Source organism: Rhinolophus sinicus, chromosome 16 (assembly GCF_057876585.1).
Source record: "Rhinolophus sinicus isolate RSI-liver-muscle chromosome 16, RSI-T2T, whole genome shotgun sequence".
In the NCBI taxonomy this organism is placed as follows: Eukaryota; Metazoa; Chordata; class Mammalia; order Chiroptera; family Rhinolophidae; genus Rhinolophus; species Rhinolophus sinicus.
In genome coordinates this window covers 45,134,361-45,160,667 of record NC_142516.1, presented here as the reverse complement: position 1 = coordinate 45,160,667, position 26,307 = coordinate 45,134,361, and the positions used below count along the sequence as shown (strand labels likewise).

General features: G+C 36.1%; 1 protein-coding gene across 7 annotated transcripts in view; it reads left to right on the top strand.

Moving 5' to 3' along the window:
- Nucleotides 1-26,307, top strand: part of TMC1 (transmembrane channel like 1) — a 242,620-nt gene that overhangs the window by 112,635 nt on the left and 103,678 nt on the right. For 4 of the 7 annotated variants that reach the window (XM_019736715.3, XM_088793258.1, XM_088793260.1 and 1 more), the window contains one exon: nt 2,204-2,366. The exons of 1 other annotated variant lie outside the window; for it this stretch is intronic. In XM_019736715.3, the coding sequence (XP_019592274.1) occupies nt 2,351-2,366 (16 nt within the window). In that variant the 5' untranslated portion in view covers nt 2,204-2,350. Of the gene's footprint in view, nt 1-2,185; nt 2,367-26,307 lie in introns of all 7 variants that reach the window. 2 more of the 7 variants (XM_074330565.2, XM_074330564.2) reach the window with 2 other exon arrangements.

The window sequence follows — 26,307 nt, the reverse complement described above, 5'->3', positions numbered from 1 at the left end:
AATCATTATCTCATTTGTGTTTTCTTTTGCATGTGCCTGCATTGTTGCTATGGTATCTGCCTCTAGTGCAGCCAGATTGCAGCCAATGAACCACCTCCTTGGTAACGAACCCCCTTGGTCAGGGCACATTGTGGAAAGTGAGGGAGTCATGTAAGATTGTAAGAGCCAGTCACAAGGGGTGAAGTGTCAGAGGAGGTCATCAAGAGGACATGACCACTGATTGACCCTCGAGCTTGACCCAGGCAGTCTGGGTAATTGGAGGCTCCTTACCCTCTCTCCTGTCCTTGGAATATACATTCTGCTTGCCTTCCCCACACCAGAAGCTGCCCCGAGGACACAGACTTGAGATATAATGTGTTGTTTAGACCATACATGACTCAACCTGTTTAGGCCTCTATATAAGTGTTTAAGATTCAGGCAGGCAGTGCAGAGACCTATTAGTCTTGCTACTGCCCAAGACAAGCCTCGTATGCAAGTTCCATTGCTTATTAAATTTGCCACCTACCAATATGGAATGGTCTGCCTCTTTTTTCTGTCTCTCCTAGCCCTCTGTGTATGAGGGCCAGTTTCAGATTTCACCCTGGGAAGCTCCCAAGGTTATGAACCTACACATCCATACTGCTAGTGGCCTTGATATGTGTTCCTGTGGATGAGATTGGGCCTCTCTTCATATGTCTATTGGCTCTGTGTTTCTCTCTTCTGTGAAATACTGTTCATGTTTTTGTTCACTTTTTTTCTTGGGTTACATGTCATTTTATACCTTTACATGTGAAGTGTTTGTTCAAATCTTTTGCCTTTTTTTTTTCCTTTTGGGGTGGTTATCTTCTTGTTGATAAGTAGAAGTTCTTTATTTTTATGCTCTTATGAAGTGCTCTGTGATTGAAATGTCTTCCATTTTTTAAAGTTATTTTGATACATAGAAATTTCTTATTTTAATATAGCTGAGTTCATCTATTTTTTTTCTTTTATGGCTCCTATCTTTAATATTTTGTATAGTATTGCTTTTATAATTTTCTGGATACAAGTCTTGCAGAACATCTTTTGTTACTTTGTTCATCTGTTTATTATGGTTTTTAGCAGAACAATATTAAGAGTTATTTTGTATATTTATATTTAAGTTATGAATTAAATTATATACAGTTATCACTTTAGATTATAGGTCCAATGATTAGCAACAAAACTTCTTAATCTCTTTACAAATATCCAAGTTGAAGAACCACTCCGGGCACCTTTAAATATAAGTACTTGTACCAGCTATATCCTATCTTACTATTACAGTTAAGATCTAGAGTCCAAATAAGACAAAACTTGGTGAGCATCAGCCTTCTAGAGCTTTGGTTTAAGTCATATTTGGGTTGTCATAATTCTAAAGTCATAAGGCTAAAATCTAGATTTTAGCCTTTATATTCTACAAGGGTCAGATCTGTGCACAAACCCATTTGTGAAGCCAAAAGCTGCTCTGGTGTAAATGTGCCACTAGGATCCATTTCAAAACACTGCTTCCTATTGCCAAGGTCAGTGGCTATCACCAAAGTAACCAGAGAATACCAGTGTCCTCACGCTCAAAAATGTTGCGTATTTTGCAACATTAAATTTCACCACTTTTTGTCCCTTTCTTTCTTTTAATGATGGCAATATTTTTTATCATCATAAGAAAAGATTATTATTCTCCTATGAGAAGTTTTGATAGAAAAAAATAAAGTTTTAAAAATTTGCCCAGAGGATAGCAATTTCCTTTTATAGCAAGTGTTATTTTCGAAAAGTTGAGAAAATGAATTCAGCATCTCCAGGTTTCCCCATATTGGAGATTGATTGCTAAGTTGAATGCTCTATAGCTTTACTGCTTAAACCCGAACTCCAGGTGTAGGAGTATCTTCTTTATTTACTCATTTAATTTACCAAGTATGCTTCGTGGTCGGTATTTCTCATCTTTCTAAGAGTGCACTCACTTACACTGCCCTCAGTGTATGTAATTAGGATAAAGCCCTAGAATGGAAGGCATTTAAAACGAGGCAGGCAAACACATACAGAGTGGGATGAAGCCAGTCTGGCTTTGAATAGGACTTACGTGATCAGTTTAGTTTTATTTCAAACATGAGCCCCAAATACAGCCCTTTTGACCTGAGTTCTGCATCCCTAAATGGCAAACTAAACATTCATGAAAATTTAATGGTGAGGAAATTAGTACCTTCTTATGTTTCAGACGGTGAAATGGCACCAGGGAGCACTTTCAACGCCAGGCAGAAGTGTGTGGATGTGCCGGACCCAACCTGAAACATTTGTCTCTTCAACCTGTCATCCTTCTCCAGGTCAGCCAGTGACAGAGACGTTCTGACAGGACACTCCCAGGATGCCACCCAAGAAAGGTACTTCAAAATAAAGACCTGCTTGTAGAATACTCTACCTTTCTTAGAGATTGGGCATTTTGCAAAGTTTTTTTTCACAATTTTGTTCCCTCTTTGGGGCTTTCTCCCCTCTATTTGTCTGTGGTCAGAGCTTCTTTGTTTCTTAAGAAACTGGGAAGGGTACGGTATTTCTTCACTTCTTTTTTAGAATGGACGTATGGTTTCACCAACTAGTAATGCTCAAACTTACTTTTCTTTCATTTAGGAAGAAAATGGGTGAAAGCAAACTATACTGAGATTCCCATGCGGCAACTAAAACTCAGGGTACAGTCCATGGCAGTGACCTACTGTCAGACTGGTGTGAGGGCAGTATTGTGAAGGAGACTTATTCTGCTTCAATGTGTGAATTTAATACAATCTGAATTAAGTAAAGTTGAAAAGGAGAGTAAAGAGGATTAAGGCAGAGCAAGCAAAGAAAAGGGACCTAAAAACCTATTGGGATATGTATGTGAAGGGGTGAACAATGTGATCAAATACACTTTTTTGTTGCTGTGACTTGTCATAGGGGTGCATTTCAGTGCTATGGAGATAATGGGTGGCATGTTCAGCTATGATCCTATGATACTTATGTAGCTTACATTTCGATCTGCTGTCAGCCTCATTTCAGTCCCCAGAAGACAAACTGGTAGAATTTTTAAATATGGAAAACCTGGAAATACATTTTTGCTTTTCAGCATAGTACTTCAAATCCAGATGGCCTGGTGCCATCTTTCCTGTAACTGACTTCTTTAATCTTAGAATGGGAAGTGGAGACAGACAGCACACTTAGAGATACCCGATTCAAGTCGCCCAGCTTCGGGCCGGTGTCTTTGGCATCTGAGAAGTATCCTAGTTAATATGCTCAGTCATTTTATCGACTTCACACATCTAGACCGTCTTAGTAATATCATTATTGACGTCGGGAACTAAACAGATGACAAAAACAGAAACAACCACCTCTTTTGAGGCTCTAGACACTTTTCTATAGAAATTATTAGACATAACCAAGAGTTGTATATTAGCTTTTAATAGGTGGGGTTGGTTTTTCATGAGTAATAAGGTCAGGGTTCAAATCTTCTATAAGATGTTAGACTTCAGCACCTTTAGGGTTTCCCAACCTGGAATCCTCAAGCTCCTCAGGCTATTTTGGTAATGATGGTGTTGGCAGGCTCCTTTTAGCTTTCCAACAATTCTTACCAAAACTTGCAATAAGGCTGCTCAGGCTATCTTAAATGCCAACAACCTCATCAAATAAGATCAGAATGGATTATTCTTGCTGTTTATTAATGCTGTCTATACTTATCATTTATTTATTTTATTATTTTTACAACAAGAGATGTTTAAAAGTTTAATCATCTTGTTTTGATTATGAATAGAGATATATGTCATTGCAGAAAAATGTAAAAATTTTAGAAAACTATATTAAATGATGACATCAACAAAAACCCAGAGCCCCACCACAAAAAGATCACCTCTGACGTTCAGGTCTCTTCTTCCAGAATTTTTCTATGAAAGCTATGTTTGGTTTCTATTTAATAAAATGGATATAAATCAATACATAACAAATGTCAGTTTTTACACAATGCTTGGGTTTTTTTTTTGTTTTTTTTTTTAAGATTTTATTGGGGAAGGGGAACAGGACTTTATTGGGGAACAGTGTGCACTTTCAGGACTTTTCTCCAAGTCAAGTTGTTGTCCTTTCAATCTTAGTTGTGGAGGTTCTGTTCAGCTTCAAGTTGTTGTTCTTTCAGTCTTAGTTGTGGAGGGTGAAGCTCAGCTCCAGGTCCAGTTGCCGTTGCTAGTTGCAGGGGGCACAGCCCACCATCCCTTGCGGGGGTCGAACCGGCAACCTTGTGGTTGAGAGGACGCGCTCCAACCAACTGAGCCATCCGGGAGCTCAGCGGCAGCTCAGCTCAAGGTGCCGTGTTCAATCTTAGTTGCAGGGGGCGCTGCCCACCATCCCTTGCGGGACTCGGGGAATTGAACTGGCAACCTTGTGGTTGAGAGCCCACTGGCCCATGTGGGACTCGAACCGGCAACCTTCGGAGTTAGGAGCACGGAACTCTAACCGCCTGAGCCACCGGGCCGGCCCAATGCTTGGGTTTTATAAGAAAGAAAAAGTTTGCAAGCATTGCCTGTTTGGATTACAAAATATCATAGTATCCAAACAATAGCTTCCATTATTGAATGCATATTACATACGAACTCTGTATAACATGCAGTGATGAGTTACCATGGTGGCTAGATGTGAAGTGATAACAAGTGGTATCTTATTGTGATGTGTACCGCTTTCAGCAAGCTATGAAGGGAAATAGCAGGTCAATTGGCAGATGTATTGCTCAGTGTATTGAACTTTTCCAGACAGGATACAAGGAAACACTGTGTCTAGGGCTAGCCCGTGAAGAGATGAAGGAAGATAAATTTGTCTACCTGGATCCCTCCTTTCTCCTGTTTTTGCCCCATGGAGAAGTAACATACTTCTGACTTGTGTTACCTAACTCCTTCAATAGGGCATCTCTGTAAGATGCCAGATCCCACACTCTATAGTGTCGTGTTCCATCCAAGTCTGGAAGTGGCAGAGACCCTAACACCCTGGGCTTGCAGGTGGTCTACTCTGAGCTGTGCTTATCACTTCAAGGACAGGTGATTCGTTCGGGCTGGGAGGCTATTGAAGCCATAGGAAGGAAGGAGGTGTTTGAGAGAATTAATGAGGTACATGAGGTTTGTGTCTGATACAGAAAGGAAGGACTACAAAAACATTTGGAATATAGAAATACTAGTACTTGGTGAGATTAAATGTGGGAAGATGAGGGAGAGGAAGTTATCAAGAATGACTCCCAAATTTCTGGCTTGGTCAACTGAGTAGAAGGAAATTCCAATAAATAAAAGAGAGAGACAGTGGGGCGGTGGCGGGGACCGTTTGGTTTGGGTTGATTATCTGCAAGGTATTTTCTGGTGCTCAGGAGAGAGGTGGGTATTGGTGATGAGTTTTGGTTGGCATAATCTGGGAGTTGAAATTACTAGAATCATATGGTTTCCCAGAAAGAGTACAGAGAATGATAAGGGAAGATGGCCAATGGTGACACCCCGGACAACTTCAGCATTTGATGGTGGGAGGAGGTGGATAAGCCCATGGGGAAAAAAGACAGAAAAGATGGTTCAGAGGGATAAGAGGAGAAAGCCATTGTAAACTCTGAAATGACATACAAAATAAAGGTGGAAATCATCGCCATGTTACTCTACTATTGTTTGGCCATATGCATTTTTTTTCAATACTATATAGATAAATCTGAGCGCTCCTTGTACAAATTCTTCAAAATTTTAAATTTGTGGTACTCAAATGAATGCTGTTTTACTACTTTTAAAGATGAATGGATGACATTAGGTACAAGAAATAAATAATGTACATAGATGTGTTGGAATCATAAATTCTCATAGAGACTGACTCTCATTTATTCATTTATTGATTTGGTCATTTATTAGTTCATTCAACAAACAACTCATTTGATTTTTTAATTAAAAAAAATTTTTTTATGTCTTCTGAGAAGAATGTGATGTGACAATGTCCTTCCCTCAAAGAGTATATCGATTAATATGATCAGGGCAGTACTGAGCAATTCTCTAAACAAAACAAGAATGAAAACATTGCTTTACAAGCTAGAGTGGCCTTAAAAATTAGGAACATTCATGCGTTTGTTTCTAACTTGACCTGTGATTTCAGAATTTTTCTGATGTGGACAGCATTTGTTGGGTTTGGGGTGCACATCAGTGATAATTAAGGGGTGGTAGTCCTATGACTGATAAAAAAAATATTGACACTCTTTTGTTTCCATTTCTTTCACTCCACTTTCAAAAATAGCACTATTGAGGTATAACTTATGCACAATAAACTGCACACATTTAAAATGTACAATTTGACAAGTTTTAACAAATGTATAAATGTTGTAAGAACCACCACAATCAACATTTTCATTGCCTCCAAAACGTTCCTTATGTCCCTTTGGCATAAATCCACATATTCCACCCTTACCTCTTATATACTCTACCCCTAGACCTGAGCAATCCCTAATCTTTTTGTCACTGTATTAGTTTGCATTTCTAGAATTTCATGTCATTGGAAGCATATAGTAAGTACACTTTTGTATCCAGCTTCTTACATTTATCATACTGCTTTAGATATTCATCCACATTTTCAGATATATCAGTAGTTTGTTTCTTTTTATTGCTGAGTAGTATTCCATTGTATGGGCATATCACAGTTCGTTTACTCAGCAACCAGTTGATAAGAACTTTAGCTGTTTCCAATTTAGAATAAATTGGAATGAAGCTGCTATGAATTTCTGAGTAAAAGTCTTTGTGTAAATTTATGGATTGGAATTGCTGAATTGAGTGGTAAGTGTTTGATTAACTTCATAAGAATCTGCCAAATTACTTTCCAAAGTGATTATATAATTTTGTATTTTCACCAGCAGTGTATGAGAATTCTAGTTATCCATATCCTCTCCAAAAGCTGACTTTGCAAGAGAATCATTTTAAATTTAGCCTTTTGAGACAGGGTATGGTAGTACCTCCTTGTGGTTTTAGTTTGCATTTCCCTAATGACTAATAATGTTTAACATGTTTTTGTGTTATTTTCTTTCTTTTGTCCCTTCTATTCTTGATCCTTTATTCTCTTTTCCTACCTTCTTTTGATCAAGTATTTTACATTCCACTCTATTTCTACTATTGGTATACTAGCTGCATCTTTTTTGTAGTTATTCTATTTAAGTGGGTTTACAATTACATCTTTAATTTATCACACTCAACTTTCAAATAATAGTATATTTACATATATTTTAAGAAACTTGTGATGGTATAATTTAATTTCTGCCTCCTATACTTTGCTTTTGTATATTTTCCATATATATTATAAATTCCACAATTCATCATCATTATTTTTGCTTTAACCATTCAGTTATCTCTAAAAGAAATTAAGAAAAAAAGTCTTTTATATTTACCAATATATTACCATTTTGAGTGTTTTTTCCATATTTCAGATCCCAAATTCTATCTGGTATCACTTTCCTTCTGCCTGAATAACTTCCGGTAATATTTCTTATAGTATGGATCTGCCGGCAATGAATTTACTCAACTTTTGTATGTCTGAATCTTTACCTTAATTTTTGAAAGGTATTTTTTTGATGGAAATAGAATTCTAATTTGATATATATTTTTCTCCTTTCAGTGCTTTAAACATTTCTCTTTTTCATAGTTTCTGATGAGAAGTTTGATCATTCTTTGTGTCACTTTGCTCTGGCTGCTTATAAGATATTCTCATTGTTACTGTTTACTTTAGCAATTGGTTTATGCTGTCACTTGACATAGTTTTATTCATCTCTTTTCTTCTGTGGAATTTGCTGAGCTTTCTGGATCTTTGGTTGATAGCTGCTATCAAATTAAAAACAATTTTGGCCATTATTTCCTCATTTTTTTTCTGACTCCACCTCTGGAACTCCAATTGCATATATTTTAGGCTGTTTAATATCATCCCATAGGTCACAGATATATTTTCATTTTTTTAGTCATATTTTCCTCTGTGGTTTGTTTTGGACAATATATGTGTCTTCAAGTTTGGTGCTCCTTTCTTCATCAATGTCTAATTCACTGTTCATCCCATCCAGTATTTATTTCTCATTTCTGATACCGTATTTTTCATCTCTAGGGTTTGATTTGTATTTTTTAAATGTTTTTTAAAAAAATTTTCTTACCATGTTCTTAAACATATGGAGTATATTTACAATAGCTGTTTACTGTTACTGTCTGCTAATTCTATCACCTATCACTTCTGGATCTTTTTCTATTGATTCATTTAATGGCTCTCCTTTTTGGGAGGCATTATTTTCCTTAGTTCTTTGCTTACCTGGTAATTTTTTAATTCACTGTTGGAAATGTTGAATTTTACATTTTTGGGTCTTGGATTTTTCTGTCTTCCTTTTTATAGTGTTGCATTATTTTCTGGGATGCAGTTAAGTTGCTTTGAATTACTAGCTGGATGCTTTTGAGAGTTGCTTTTAAGCTCTGTAAGAGTGAATTCAGCACAGGGCTAATTTGGTCTGAGCAATAACCTTCTGAGGACTCTAACCAATGCTCTGTGAATTAGGAGGTCTCTCCTCTCTGACTGATGGAAAACCTGAATGATTTCTGACTCTCATGAGCTCCAGAAACTATTTTTGTGATTCTTTCCTTGGTTGTTGTAGTAACCACACATATATGCACACATCAGTCCTCAGCCAAAGTTTGGAAGGATTTGTCTGCAGATCTCCAGAGCATTTCTCTCTCTGTAGCTCCTTTCTTTCTGGTATTTTATCCCATAAATTATGGCTGCTCTGAACTCCCTAAAATCAGAACTATGTCTCCTCAACTCAGTAAGATCACAAGCCTCTGTTTGGGTTCCCCCGCCCTGTGTTGCAACCTAGAATAGAAACTCTCAGGCAAAATGATCGGGCAATGTCAAGGCTTATCTCATTTGCTTCCCTTCTTTCAGAGATCACTGTCTTCGGGTGTTTGTTGAGCAAAATCTGAAAGGAGATGTTTCATATATTTTATCTGGCTTTCTAGGTGCTTATGGTAAGAGAGTTAATGCATTTCAAGTTACTTCATTGTAACTGGAAGCAAAATTCTAATACTGAGTTTATAGTATACTTGGGCTTAATTATTCCAGGATTCCCTTTAGTTATAATTTTAGATGATATAGGCAGATAAATGAGAATATCTTCAAACATACTTTTCTGCTTTGGAGTAATTCTCACAGGACTGTTTTTCAGCCAATGATATAGATTTTTAATATCTGAGTTCTATATGCCAATAATCATAAATATTGGGTATATCCATATGGCATATTATAATGGGAAAAGAAAGATGAAATTCCACTCTTATCTGATGTTTTCATAGGTCTTAGAGGGACCTGAAGGAGGGTTGTGAAATCTATAACTGTTTATTGAGACGACTTTAAAAGGATTCCAACCAAATTCGTCCTAGATGATGCAAAATATCCCAATGAAGAAGCTGAATCTCTAAGGTTGTTTTTCTTCCTGTGACACATTCAACAATTGCTTCAATTTAGACATTTATTTTTAAGATGAATTTAAATATATTAGCATGTGAGAATTCTTTGTCCTCTTCTGGTTGTGGTATGGGGAAAGATCAGTTCCCATCAATGTAGAGATTCATATTTACCAGGACTATTATTACATTATCCTCTTATCCCTTTGTGTTTGAACAAGCTGTGTACCTTTCATTTTAATGCATTTAGCTCAATATTTATTGATTATTGAATACAACAAAAATATAACAGATACTCCTTGACTTTAAGAAGCTTATAACCTATTTGGGGAGATGAGACACATAGATAGAAAACATTAAAAAGCAGTATAAGACCATAATGAGAAAGATGATTGGGTACAGGATATGAAGTGTGAATTGAATTGTAGAGGCAATATACACTATGCACTTTTTCTCTTTTCCAACTCTTAAATCTTTTTCTATGGCTCTCTAGTGAACATTCTTCAATTTATCCAGACCATCTCTTAAACGCAGAACTAAAACATTCAGCAGATATGAATCTGAACAGTTCTGAGTATGTTTGGATGATTACATCAATTTTCTGACTGCTATATTTCTGTGTTTATGCATCCCAAACATATTCTTGCTCTTATCACTATGCCACATCTTTATCTCTTGGCAGTGTGCGTAGTGGAACAAATGTTGGAATCACGCAAACCTGGGTTTGAATTCTTTCCTCACTTCTTACAGGCTTTTGATCTTGAGTGGGTGTATGAGTTAAGGGCAATTTGGTTAAAGACAACATATTCCAGTTTCACTAGCCTACGCTAAAAGATAGTAAGGGTGAGGGTTGGAGGGGGGAGACATTCATAGAATCCAGGTAAGAATGGAATTGAGTGTCAGGCTCAGCTAGAACCAGAAACTGAAGCACTATAGCAAACCCAGAAACATTCTTTGTCTCTTACCTCTGCAAATCTTCATTTTTCTTTCTGGCTGTATATGATTTTCTCTCTTTTATAGTAGACATGACAGGCAAGGCTGAGACTAACAGGCCTAAAAAGCTTCCGTTTTCTCAGCCATGTGGGTGAATAAATGTGTGTATGTTTATATCAGGGCACAGTTCACAGAAAATGTTGGAAAGTTGGTAGAAAAGTTCCCATAAAAGCAGAGTAACTGGGATAATAAAATGATGGCTATTCACTATAAGTAATCATTTCATCTCTTTAAGTCCAACTTATGTGCACAAGAACTCCATAAATATTAGCTCTCTTCTCCCTTTCTTCCTTTGCAGTCAATGTTCACTTTCTGTCCTAGACAATCTTCTGCTAAGAGTATGTAATGTACTACCTACAAATAAGAATATGTCTTGATTTGAAATTACCGAAATACTGTTGCATTATTGAAACCAGCTTACATTTTCATAATTTATCAAGGCAAGTATCCATACATTCCTCCTGGGTCAACCAAGTAGATGCAATGGAAAGTAACAGGTGAGTGATTTTGATGCTAGTTCACCCAAGAAGGTTGTTTGCTAGGGTGAAGATTGTATAGCTACCGAGGCTGCCTGTGGGGTGAACTGTTGGGATAGTACCTATGGGAGTCTTGCAAAAGGTCCTCAGGAGAATGCGTTAACCAAGTTAAGAAACCATAGTGTAAGGGTTCCCTCAGGGCAAAAGGGATGGTTCTGAAGAATTCACACATTTTCCTATGCAATAGCCATGGACACACCACAGGGCATGGTGGCCACCCAGTGTGAGCAAAGATGCTTAACTTTTTCCCCTTCCAATACTCCTTCTACTCTTCCAGGCCATGTGAGAACTGGAAGCCACATAGTGAATGGAGAAGGAGGCATAAGTCAGGAGAAATGGTCAAAGAGATACCTCCGTTCCCTCCCCCACTTCAGTCTCCATGCCTAGGTTCTTGGCGTGAGTGAAAAGGGGGAGAAGCCTTGAATAGGATATGAGATTGAAGTGTTAATTTCAGTTGGACTGGCTATTTTAATGCCTTAATACAAGAAAATGAATATGAATTATCAAAGTGATATGATTCTTATAACTGTAAATGACCAGAAAGCTGTAGGATCTATCTAAAATGTTATCCAGGGCTGAGTAAGTGAAATCTGACTAAACGTAGCATTTATTCACCCTTTCAACAAAGGATCACTTATTGAAGTGAGCTATGATTATAGTTAGTAGGGCACATAATGCAGTTTTTCCTCTTAAGGGAACTAGTTAGAACCTTTAGGAAAAACAACTAAGGAATATCTTATGAGGCAGTATGACTCTCTCCCATCTGTGTGCTCCATTCCTCTCCTGGTCTGATCTTAGCTGGGATCTCTATTTGTGATTTCAGGGTCTTAATAACCTATGACAAAGAGTTCACAATCTTTGCTTTCTAATTCTGAGACTGACTTCATGATGCTACAAGTCTTTTCTGCTCCTGAGGGCTAATGGTTTATCCATCTTATTCCTCGAGTCTGTTCTTTCTCCTTGAGGGGAGGGTTGTCTATGATCTCCCTGTGTAGACTGAAGAGGCCTTCCTACTCCCTTGATGTTAATGCTACCTTCTGCTTAAAGTCTGAACTGAAAATGAGTCCATCATTTATGCGACGCCATGACACTTCCTGGGTAATAAAAAATCAAACAGCTTTCCCAGCAGTAGTAACTGGTTTATTTATTTATTTTTCACCCCATGACCAATATTGTGTACAAGTTAAGCTTACAACTAGCCCAAGCCTTTACACACCGTAATTTCGTGAAATGGAATTCCCTACTTCAAATATACTTCTTTATCGTTGAACTCACTGAATGACATTCAAGGTAAATTTTCCAGTTCTTAACCATCTGGTTCTTGAGAGGCAGTGACCAATAGGATCACATCTCCTCTCCCAATTCTATCTGCCTTTGAAAATATATTTTTGACTCAAACAAGAACAGTTTTGCTGCCTCTCTTTTTCTGCTCCAACTATCCAAATAGTGTTTCAGAGTTCCAGAGTTTTTCTGACTTCACACAAAAATTTTGCATATAGATACATATTGACATTACTAAGCTTCCACTGAATACTTAGAATATAAATGTATTCTAGTTTTTAATATCTTCATGGCAAGGTTCTTCCTGAAAAACATCGCCTGGATCTGCAGGAGATAACTGCAAGTCCAGTCAAAATTATGAAGTAGCCCAAGATTTGTGTGGCTTCCTCACATTGTAATAATACCATTGTGATCTAGGATCCAGCAGTCTAAAGTTCTTTGTCTTCCACTTTTCATTTTAGCTTGCTTTCATCCAGGTATCTGGGTGGAAAATATCAATACATTATGTTTACACTAGAATATAAATTATGGGTAGTTAAAAGTGTGATTTTCAGTTTTCAGCTGTGGCTCATATTTCTTTTCAGATCTTGCTTAATTCCTAGAGTATCATTCCATCTCTTCCTTCAACAGAAAGCTTAGGTGGTTTTGCGTTGCTGCCATGTGACATTTAGACTCCCCAAACTGGTATGTCATGGTCTTCTGCCATTTGAACTTAATCTTGCTTTGAATTCATATCGGATCTGTTTGATCTCCTCTCCATTCCCTGCATGCCCAGCACATTTTCCAGTCTCTATATTTTATTTTATTGAAGGAATCACCTTAGCCTCAATCTTTGCTTATCATCACTCTGCCCATCTTCAAGTCTCTGTTGATTACTACTTCCTCTGTGATGCTTTCCTCAGTAAGACTTACTTTCTTCTTTTTCATACTTTTTCTGTGGCATTAAGTGTGCATCATTTGCATGCCACTGTTCTTCAAGTGCTTTGGAGTGGAGATGTTATTTATGTCCCTAATATGGACAGTGACCAATTTTTCCAGGCCAAATATTGAGACACTTGGCCAACTCTTTTTTCCTCCAATTAATGAATTTATAAATAAATAAATAAATATATATATATATATATATATATATATATATATATATATATTAGTCTATGAAACTAAATCTCATTTTGTAACATTTTGTTTTCAAAGTCTCAAACTTGGAAAAGTCCACGAGTGAGATAAGCTTGTTGTGGTCACTTGGCTAGTCTCTGTGCTCACTGATGGTTTGTGTCTGCTGATGAACACATTATTGCCCTAGAGAAAATCTCCATGGGGAACCAGGTTATAATGCAAGCGTTTGGATAGCCCATAATCAGAGCCCAAATAGGTTGATAGACTTGAAAGATATTTCAGCCAAGTCTGATGGAATATTCCAGGTTTGCAGGCAAAAGGAAAACATGGGAATGGCTTGTCTTCTCCAGAATTTGAATCCCTTTATCTGGATAATGTTTAAAAAGCACTAACATCACTTCTTTGTCTTCCCATTTTCTGTGCCTCTTTTTCTGAACACTTCCTCCCTTTTGACCTCTTTGTTTTCAAGTGTTTTAATAGTACTATTTTAGCTACTTATTCTGCCCTCGGAGCTATTCTGTCTCTTTAGGAAGCCTTTGAATATGTCAGAACTCATCTTTTATGTTTTGACATTTCATAGCACTCAAAGGTTTTGTTTTGTTTTAATGATATGAAAATGTACTCACTTAAAAAGCTATATGTTCAACAACTTGTTGCTTTTTTAATAAGGAAAAATAGAAAAATTTGCAACACTATATAACGCTAGCAAAATATTTGTAATTAGGACTCTTCCAGAAATTTTAGGACGTATCATAATATCCCTGATTACACTTGAAGATCTGGGAAAACAGGGGCATGGCTTTATTACTTTATTATTATTAGTAGTAGTAGTAGTTTCAGGTATACAAAATAACTAATGATTAGACATTTACACATCTCACAAAGTGATAATCCCAACAAGCCTACTACCCATATGACATGGTACATAGCTGTTACCATACCATTGACTGAATTCCCTATGCTGTACTTTACATCCCATGAGGATGGGGCTAACATTTAATGCAATATAGCCCCATAAGAATAGTTAAGATTTAGTAAATATTTATTGAATGAATGAATGGTGGACTGTATGAACAGATATATGGATAATGAGTGGAATGAACTTAGGTTTTATAAGACACCTTCTGAGACCTGCTTTTTGGAGGGTATAGGAAGAGGTAATTCTACTTTAGAACCCCACTCCTGATTCTTAACTCCTGCTTGCAAGGGGTATTAGTGTAGGAGGTTAGCCTCTGGTACTGTTTTCCTCAGTAGGTGGTATGGGATGGGATCAAAGGCAAAAGTTAAGGAAACAGGTCTATTTTTAAACTCTATGACTTATTTAGATAGGTTGTTATAGAAAGTGGTGCAAAGATATTTCAAGCATAGAATATCACATTCAGGGTGCTTTAACACTGCATTCAAATAACCCATCAGTGGAAGCATCTGCAAACTGAAATAAACCACTGTAAGCTCCTTTTTTGGAATCCGCAAGTCTGGCAACTGGTGACTTGGGTTGTGGGTCAGGAGACCTAAATGTTATATCTGGAACCATGATGCTACCTTAGTTTATAGAGTTGGAGATGAACAAACCTTTAATAGTTTGCTCCTTAAAAAAATCTCTTTAGCTGTTCCCCAATAAAGTTTTTGTGGTCTGTGTCTAAGAGGGAAAATTAGGCCATTCAGGAGTGAGTGACATTTGCTTTCTCTTTGAAGACGAATGCCCAGCATAATGGCATTCAGAAGAGGGGAACAGAACTTGCAGTTCCCTGCCATGGTTCCTCTTCATCCCCTTGCACTTGTCTCCTCTGAATGGAGGAGGCTTGGCCTATGTGTGGGGCAGAACTGCCGGGCTGCATGGAGGCTGTAGTGAGAAGATGGCAAATTAAAATATCAGAAATTTCAGGAGGAAAGATTTATAACAACTACATAAAAAAGTACTAGTGAGCGTTATGAGAGATGTCGTTAAGGAAAATATAGAATCTTTCAGGAAATTAGAAAAGAGCCCTGAAGAAGCTGTCCTAATCTATCTGGCAAGTCACTATTCCCTCGATGACCTGTGCCTTCTTCTTCCTTGTGACTTTGCTCATGATTTTCCTTCTTCTTGGAAAATATTTCTATATTAGTCCAAAGGCCCAAAACCTTGGGAAAATACAGTAAGTCTGAGACTGGAAGGAAGTTATTGATTGGTAATATCCCTGTTGTTTATTCATTGATTGGTTCATTCATTCATTCATTCATTCACTCATTCATCCATTCACTTATTCATGGGACAAATATTTACTGAGTGCTTACTATTTACCAGGAACTAAGGATAAAGAGTTGAAGATCAACAAAGGCTCTGCCTTCCTGGAGCTTGCTTGCTTGTGGGGCAAATAAACAGATCAATTAACAAATAACTAGACAACGTAATGCCAGGTGGTGACAGTGCTATAAAGAAAAATTAAAGCAGGATAGAAAAACTAATGGTAACTGGTAGTTTTTGGTTGTCTTATCAGTTTGGCTACTTTTGCATCCTCAGTGAGGTGGGAATGACAAAGGAAACTTCCAGTGTTGACTTTTAGGTTAGGGCAGTTTTCCAACCCATATGTCACCCCTGCCTCTCCCTTGGACCTCTAAGATCTGACCCCTAGATTCCGCAGTGTAGGTCGGCTTCCTTCCTCGTAGTTGCCAAGACCAGCACTATAAAAATGTCCATGCACTACATTCCTTCAGTTAGATAAATCAGAAAACTCTTTTCTGTTTTTTAATTTTCGCAGAGTTGTAGACATCTCTCATTTGCTGCTCTTCGTTCTTTTCCTTTGTCTTGTAGATTTATACTTTTACAAATTCCATCAGTATCAGTGTAGTTGGATCTTGGGAAGTATTGAAGACAAATATTTATATATGTTTATAAGATAAATGGATTTATCCACTTAGTCTGTTTAAAATTGAGGTAGTAACACAGCCATCAATGTTTTTATGTCTGTGGACACTGGACATTCTTAATCCTTGCAGTTTTTAAATTGTTCATGAGTAACATGGTCAGGTAACAGCACCTATTGTTATATTAATAAATTCCATCCCAAGCCCCATTTTCCCCAATGGAGTTATCCTTCTTCTCTACCAATTCTACTCTGTTTTAGAGATTCAGTTTAAGTCTCAGAGTTGTCCACAAGGACCTTCAGCAGTTCGTCTATTATAGTTTTGGTTTTCCTATGTAGTAACAGTTCCCTCAGAGGTTTCTGCCCCAGTAAGTTGTGATTCCCTGTATCTTCCTACCAGTCTCTCCAATTTGGGGGGCTGCTGTTAGCCCTGTGACCTCAGTTCTCTGACAGATCTAAGAAGAGTTGTTGATTTTCAGTTTGTTCAGCTTCATTCTTGTTGTTAGGACGGGAGTGACGACTTCTAAGATCCTACTACCTGGAGACTCAGTTTAACTCTGCCTCTTCCAGGCAGCTTGCTCTTACTATTTCAGCTCCTTGGGCTATCTTCTTTCTCTCAGCTACTAGTCTCGGCTTTAAAATATCAGGGTAATTAATTACATTCCTTCTTACACCAAATGTTTTATGAGGGTATAGCTTGTCTTCTATCTAGATTGGGACATCCTGGAATGAAAAGAAAATATCTTGCTTTATGGCTCCCCAGCTTTCATTAGGTTAATATAGATTTGAATGCCTTTTATATGCAGAACACTGCCACATATATTTTACTTATTTAATGATCACAATAGTCCTATGAGGTTATGTGTTTTCATGATTTGTTGAAATGGGAGCTGATGCTCCCATTGAGGATAAACAGTTGCCTGTAGTCAAGTCACACTTTTTGAAGTGGCAGAGCTAGATTTTGAACTTAGGTCGGTTTGATTCTAAGAACAAGACAGTGCTCCTTCAACTAAGCTATGCAGTCCTTCTTAGTGCTTTATTGGTCTCCATAGACACTAAGTGTATTCTTATTGATTGAATGAATTAATGGAGAAATTATCTGGACCTCCTTTTACTACTATTCTCTTCTTTGTAAAGTGAAGGTCATGGCAGGAGCTTGACGTAAGAATAAAATACTCAACTGAGGGATCTTAATTTTTCAACAGAAAGTAGAGTTCATTGACTCATACCTACTCCCATCACTTTTATTTAAACTTCCAGAATGTTCCAGAAGCATTTTCCTGAGCTCCATTACAAGCTGGAACATTTTAGCCACTACTAAAGAAAGCACTGTTAACATTTTATGAGTTGGCTTCTTTGTTCCTAACACTGTGGGAATAAAATGTTTTTTGCTAAATACTGGCTGCTCTATTCCTGTTTCTTTTTCTTTTTTTCTTTCCCATGATGTTTTATAATTCAAGCCTTCTTTACAGAGACACTGGGTTATGTTTTATAACTACAAGGGTAAGCAAAGAAGACTGTGCATGAGATCCTAGGAGACATAGCTAAGCAGTAAACTCTGACTTTCTGTAGCTTTTCCTCAAAATTTCTTCTCACTTTTTGTCTCACTAAATCTTATTCTTAAAAACAAATACAGAATACAACTTTATCTTTTTAAAGATAATATACACTTACTATAATAATTTGGAAAATACAGAAAGAGTTTAAAATAGAAGAAAATAACTTCTCACAATCTCATCATCTAGATATGGCTGCTAACATTTTTAAATATTTCATTTCAGTCTACACCTTTATTTGCTTAAGGCATTTATTTCAGACATACCCTATAGCACACAGAATTTTGATAATCTTTTTGCAAAATTATATCATAAACATTTCTGCATGTCATTAAAATGTTTATAAACATTATTTTATTTAGTGGATTAATAGTTATTTATTGTAATCATTCCCACAAATTGGTAATTTCACGTGGAATCACCTGGACGTGATCAGGCGTTAAAAAACAAAGAAAGGGATGAGAGGCAGCTATGGCTCTTGACTCATGTTTTTTTCCCATGTGACTGAAAAAAAAGAACTCAACTTAGAGACCTCTAGAACATTAGCATGAATAGATTTCTCAGCTGTTAAGATGGGGCACAGATACTGAATTTGCTCTCCTATCTAAAACAAATAAATAACTGGACAAAATATATGAATTAACAATGTTCAAGATATTATACTTCAGACATCCAAGGATAGTGACCTTTGAGTATGGGAAACAAATGAGGTGACCCCGCAATTGTCCCAGCTGACTGTCTAGAGAGAGTCTCTGGGCCACAGTGTAGAGAGGGGGTTGTAAACAGAAGCTAGTGAGCTCTTGAGTTGAAGAGATAGAGCTGAGGGTCTGGGGAAAGTAAAGTAACTACAATTCACAAGGAAGCCTCACAGAGAGAGAGAGAGAGAGTTCTGGAAATATGTAGAGTGTTCCTGCTGACCCTTCAACTGAGCAACAATCCATGCATGCATGTGGCTAGGGAAAGAACCTCCAAAAGGATTAGATGGAACAATTCCTAGAGCTCACACAGGTCTGAGGATAGTTGCTCTTTCCACCAGCAAGAGTATAAAACTTTATAATTCTTGGAATTAGGTAGAGTACTCAGAAGGATTTTGCCTTAGCAGTAGGAAAAAAGTAGCCCTAGACTAAGTGTTGTTCTAGTTCCAGCTAACAAATCTTAAAAGTAAGATTCTAAAGGATAAAACTATTTGAGGTACCTTAAATGCATACTAGAAAAGAGCTAAAGAGTATTTACAGGAATATAAAAGTATCTAGAACCCAATAAGAAAAAATTTGTAGTATCTACTATGCAATCAAATGTTACCATGAATGCAAAGAATATGAAAATACCCATCATTAGGAGAAAAATCAAACATAATTGCCCCATAAATGACATAGATCATATAATTAGTAGATAGTTGTTATAACTGCATTACACATATTCAAGAGGCCGATTTAAAAATTAAGTAGGGATATAATGAAATTAAAAATACAAAATTAAACTTCTACAAATAGAAACTATGGTGTCTGATGTGAAGTATAGGCTGCTTGGGATTAACAGCAGATTAGACATTATATAAGAAAAGATTAGTGAACTTTAAAACATGTATAACAACAGGAACACAAAGTTTATAAGGGAAGAAGTGGAAATATAGTGGTGTAAGGTTTTATACTATATGAAATGTTGTAATGTCTGCTGAAGGTATGACTAACTAAATACCACTTCACCTTAAACCAACCACTTAATATAGTACTAGAAAGAGTTACAGATAATAAAGAATAAAAGGCAATAAAATAGGATCATTAGAAAAGTTAATTCACCCAAAATAAGGCTGAAAAAGAGGAAAGTTGAAGCAAAGAAGAGAGAGGACAAATAAAAATTAACTGGTAAGAGGACAGAGTTAAACCCAACCATGTAGATATGCACATTAAATGTAAATGGTCTAAATACCTCAATTAAAAATTAGAAATTGTCAGATTGGATAAAAAGATCAAGATTCAACTACATGTTACCTGTAAGAAACCCAGTTTCAGTATAAAGATACAGAGAGGTTAAAGGTAAAAAGATGGAAAAAAAACATACTATATTAAACAACAAATAGAAAGGCTGGGGTAGCCATATTAATTATAATATGCATAAGTTTGATTTTAGAGCAAAGAATATTACCAGAAATAAAGAAAGTCATTTCATCATAGGAGTAAATTTATTAAAATAAAATAACAAATTTAAACGTTTATACACCTAATAACAGAATTTCAAAATACATAAAGTAAATACTGATAGACCTGCAAGGAAATATAGAGAAATACACTATTGCAATAATTGATAGAAACTCCCCACCCCCAAAAAAATCAGCATGCATATAGGAAACCCCCACAACACTATCAACCATCCTGAGCTAATTAACATTTATATAATTTCACCTAAGAATAGCAGAAGACATACATTCTTCAAAAACGTTTCGAAGAGACACCATGTTCTAGGACATAAAATACATTTCAATAAATTTAAAAGGACTGAAATTATACAAAGTAAGTTCTCTTACTACAATGGAATTAAATTAGAAATCAAAAAGAAAAGATACCTGGAAAAATCCCCAAATATTTGCAAACAAAATATCATACTTCCAAATGACCCATGGGCCAAATAAGAAATCAGAAGAGAAAGAAAAGGTAATAAGGCCAGAGCTGAAATTAATAAAAACAGAAAATCAATAGAGAAAATGACAACAAAAATTGTTCTGTGAGATCAATAAAATTGATAAACCACTAATTGGCCAGATTGACAGGAATTTACAATTAAAATGGCCATTGTAATTAAACATTTCTCCGAATTAAACATTCATCTAATAATAGAAGACAGAAATGAGAGAGGTGGCATCACTACAAATTCTACAGATACTAAGAGGATAATAAGACAGTATTATGAACAACTCATGCCAAAAATTTGGCAACTTAGATAAATTGTACAAATTACTTGATGACAACTTACTAAAGCTTTCAAGAAGAAATAGATAACCTTAAGAGCCTTACGTATATTTTTTAAAAATTGAATTTATAGTTAAAAACTGTCCCACGAAGAACATATCAAGCTCTGAGTGCTTCCCTGGAGAATTCTAGCAAACATTTAAGGAAGAAGTAATTCTGATTCTGTACAAACTTTTCTATAAAATTGAAGAGGAGACAATATTTCCCAGCTTTCTCTGAGCCAGCATTACTCTGATACCAAAATCAGACAAAGATATTTCAAGAAACAAAACCACAGACCAATGTATAAACACAAGAATTAGAATCTGAATTTTTGAAAATATCATTTACAACATCAGAAAAAATTACACAGCACTTAGAAACAAATTTGATCAAAGGGGTGAAAGACCTGAACACTGAAAACTATGAAACATTCTGAAAGAATTTAAAGAGAGCCTAAATGAATGGAAATACTCATCTGTGGACTGAGAATTCTGTATTGTTAGATATTCTCCCCAAGTTGATCTATAGATTCAGCACAATACCAATCATTATTAACCCAGTAGCCTTTTTAAAATTTTTGCCTAAATTGACAAGGTGATCTTATAATGTATGCATATATGGAAATACAAAGGACCTAGAAGAGGCTAAACATCTTTGAAAACGAAGAATAAAGTTGGACGTCATATACTTGCCCTCAACGTTCATTATAAAGCTACAGTAATTAAGACAGTGTGATGTTGGCATTATGATAGTCCAAAAAAGACAATTTCTAGGTCACGAGAGTGACGGTTCCTAAAAGAAGGTGGCAGGTGCTTAACTTTCCTCACTCCCTTAGGATGCCTTAAAATAGTGGCTCCCAAAGTGTGGTTTGAAAACTAGCAGCATTAGCATCACCGGGAAGCTTTTCAGAAAAGCCAAATATTGGAGCCACCCCAGACCTATTGAATCAGAATCTTTGTGGATGAGGCCCAGGAATCTGTTTTCACAAACATTCCAGGTGGTTCTACTGTACATTAAAGTTTGAAAAGTACTGCCTGGGCCTCTTCCTTTCTACTGAGACAACTTGAAAGCTCTGTTCTGTCTTTTCTAGTTCTATGGTATAATTGCAATAGTCTTAGGGACCCTGATGAACAAAAGTCCTTCTTTTTATTCATATTTCATGGAAATAAATTTTGTTCTTCATGGCCTTGATCTTAAAGGAGTCAAATAATCCAAATGACATCAGGTAATGAAATATTTATTTATATTGATTAATTTTCTGCCTGTTTCCAGAAATATTTGAAGAAATGTAACAAAAAGCAAATTCCTAAGATGCTCTGATGAACATGATCTTTCTCTCATGACAGATCTTTTGCTGGTATTTCTCTGGTGGGACTTGCCAAATTACATGTTGTGTTATCGTTTCTAGTATCCGTCTGATTCTATCAAAGTAATCTTGAAGGCAGAGACTCTGTTAGTCAGGATTCTCTAGAGAAACAGACCAATAGGTTATCTATCTATCTATCTATCTATCTATCTATCTATCTATCTATCATCTATCTATCTATCATCTATCTATCTATCTATCTATCTATCTATCTATCTATCTAATCTATCAAGAGATTTATTGTAAGGAATTGGCTTGTGTGATTATAGAAGCTGCAGTCTGAAGATCTGAAACTCAGGAGAGCCAGTGGTGTAGTTCCAGTCCAAGTCCTAAGAGAGGAGCAGATCAACGTCTCTGCTTGAAGACTGTCAGGCATTGGATGAGGCCTATCCACATTGGGGAGGGCAACCTGCTGTACTTAGTCTAACAATTCAAATGTTAATCTCCTTCAGCAACATTGTCACAGACACACCCAGAATAATGTGTAACCAAATATCTGGGCACCCTGTGTCCCAGATGAGCTGACATATGAGATTAACCATTATATTCTTGTATTAATCCATCCATCCTCTCTAATACTGGGCATTGAGCCTTACACAGAGTAGAAGTTCAATAAATATTTACTGAATTACATTGGGTGGGGTTATCTTTAGAATATGGCTCAGATATAAACAATCAATTATTAATAATCCGTCCTTGTTCTCCACTTTGCTCACAACCAATACTGATGGCAAATGGTGGGATTGCCTCTTTTCACAGTATAATTTGCCCTAGAGACAGACTGATGTTTTGACCTACCCTGTCTCTTTGTTTTTGGCATACTATCTGGCTTAAGTCATTGAACAAGCATCCATTGAGCACCTGCTATATTAAAGCTCTGAACGAAATCTGTGAGAGGTGCTGAGAAGAATGGAGCTTGGTCTAATGAATAAAGTGTGGCAAATTTGTAGCATCCATGCATTTCATTTTTATCAGCCTTTGCCCATGTAGAGATAGAAGTTAATGGCAGAAACCTGGATTGGGATCTAGGTATGTGTCCTATTTCAGACTCACTATAAAATGAATTGCTTACATTCATCATTGTTGATTTTATAGTAGAGACTTTTGCATCTTTTGGGTAAACTTTTGCAATGAATGCAATTAAGGTAGCATGGTGTGAAAACAGACGTGAAAATAGAAGATTAGGATGTAAATCTTGGTTTTGCCATTTGTTGGTTGTACGATCTTTGACAAGTCGTTTGAGCTGTGTGTATCCAGAGTTTCTTTGATAGAGTGAAGTAGTTGAACTAGAATGTATTGATCTCCATAGTTAGTCCCATCAAGCACATATAAATCTTGGATGTGTCTCCTGAGTTAACTTAATGCATTTCTACATTGAAGACAATGCTCCATCTTAGAGGAAGAATAAATTATATTGTTTAAGATTGTGAGTTTGGGAATTTATACTCATGTCCCTGTGTTTGAATTCTGGTTCTGCCACTTTCTTACTGTAGAGACTTTATCAAGTCAGTTAATTTTTCTAAGCTCCAGATTTTTCACCAGTAAAATAGTTCTAGTAATAATTATCTGACTACATTGTTAGGAGCACAAAATGCATTGAGATTAGTTGGAAAGTATTGTGCACAAAGAAGGGTCTTAGTAATTTTTAAATTTTTTAAAAAGTGATATATGTTATGTATATGTTCTCAGTTTTATTCTCATAGACTATATTCTGTTTTTCATAGAGGTATCAGTTTCACCCAGGAATTTGTTGACCCTTGTGAGATATGTACTTTGGGCCAGTTTTGACTTTGATATTCTACAGAAAATGAGATAATTAGAAATCCCTGATTGTAATCTTTATGTAAAATGTTTAACAACCATGACCAAAATGATCCCAGGAATGAATCACACATACAAATTATTTTTCTTGTTAATAATTTTTTCTCTTAGAGTCTATACTAGGTACATATTTATGTGTTGGAACAAAAAAATATTAATATGTTTTTTTGTAACTCTACCACTAAAGAAAATTCTATATTTACCTAGTTTGTTACCTTTCTTTTCTCTAAAATCTATATTTCAAACAATGTTCTTTCATTTTCAAGCTCCCACTGTGGGATATATATATATATATATATATATATATATATATATATATATATATTTTTTTTTTTTTTTTTTTTTTTTTTTTTTTTCCCTCTCACCTTTTAAATTCTTCCAGCTGGGCTAATAATCAAATTAACAGAAGCAAATCAACAGAAGAAAATCAGTGTTAATACATGCTTATGGAGAATTCACATAAGCTTGACAAGTCCAAAGACAGGGAACACTGGGTATGTAAGACATTTTTGGACAAAGGAGAAAAGAGGGGGCACGGGGTGTTAGAGTTCAGAAATGAGAATGAGCAAGTTACAAGTTCTTGAGGAAGAGCGGAAAACACACGTGGTAGGGAAATTCTTCCTAGGCAACTCAGAAACAATGGGGCATAGTGGGTATTTAGCTAACAGGCTTGGAGTCTTCCTGAGTAATACTAGGGTGAAAATTCTTAAGGTGATTAAGCCCAGTCTCACTTCCTAAAAAGCAGGTTTCTCTGAACCTCCTAGGAGACTGGGGGAGGCTCAAAGATTCTTTCTGGGTCTTGTTTTTTAATGAACAGCTGAAACTCAATATCCCAAAAGGCATCTGCAGGGTGGCAAAATTTTGGTTCCCGTCAACCCAAAAGGTTGTCATTTTTTCCCTGCTATTTAGAAGAATACCTATGCCAATGCATGACTCCCATTTTTATCTTAAATTTAAAATGATCTTTTAATTGGGACAAATGGACTCATTTTCCCCCCCCCGTGTTGAAGATCTCATTATGTAATTATCTGCTTTCTCCTGCACCCTCAAGATTTTCTTTCTTTCTAGACCTCTATTTCCTGACTCCAGAATATTTCTCTCTCTCTCTCTCTCTCTCTCTCTCTCTCTCTCTCTCTCTCTCTCTCTCTCTGTCTATCATCATCATCCCATCTATCTTCTTCTAAGCCCTATTGCCCATTTGGATTTACTTAAACCAGAGTATTTGTTATTTGTACAAAATGTTATATATTAATATTTTAGGAAAAAATCTTCAAATCCTTCTGATATTCTACAATGAATGACAATTTTGATGATTCTTGAAAACCATTTCCTTGAACATATTAAAAAGTTTTACTGTGTTTTTTATTTTACTTTTTTATGTTGTCATTAAAAAGATGGAAATGAGATTTAGCCTACTAGCTGTTATAAAGAGGCAATAAGATACAGCCTTGAAAATTTGTAGTTTATATATTGCCAAACAAACAAACAAACACAATATAACTAATAAATGTAAAATTACATTTATGATTGTATGCAATGGGCTGAAGCATGGAGAATGGATTGGATGGGGCAATAGGGGCTAATTCAGTATTCCTGGAAAAGGGGAATGGTAGCTTTTCTGTGATGTTGACTGTGGTGACTGAAAGGAACAGACAAATTCAAGGATGTAGAACAAATTAGGGCTTGGTGATGGATTTGGGATGACTTCAAGCCAAACCTCAGCTCTATAAATTAACATCTGTACTAGCTGAGGCTATTCACCCACTCATCCTCTTTAGTTCCCTGATTTGTCATCTGGACAATGGGAATAATAATGTCCACTTCATAGTGTTTTATCAGATAAAAAAAATCACCCATTTAGTGCCAAAACAAAAGACCCTTTGGGACGTATGGGCCGAGCATCCCTACCATTCCAAAAAGAGATGATTATTCTCTGATCCTGTGAAAACAAGGATAGGGTACAGACATAATGTATACAGCCAATTCACATACCTTGATCACATTAATTCCACAAAATTTACTAATAAGCATTACTTTTATTAACAAATCATTTGATGTTAATTTGAAATAGAGATGATTGAAGTGCTAATTTGTATATGGTCTGTAATTTTATTAAAATAGGTCACATAGAATGTGCTATATGGGTGAATTTACAAATTACAGGTTTATCTTATTGAAGATGATTTGAATCTGTGGGGAAAAGATTGGAATGGGTAGATGGGTGGCACAATGCTTACAAACCAATGAGGACACCTAGAATACAGAATTCCTGTTCATTAATGACGATGTTAACTAATATCCCTAGTTCAGTAGCAAATCCTACAAAATGTAATTTTCCCCAAACACCTAAAGAGCAGAAAAAGAATGATTTATTTTAATGAGTAGCTTTTTCTTTCTTCAAAAAAATGAACTAAATTATTTC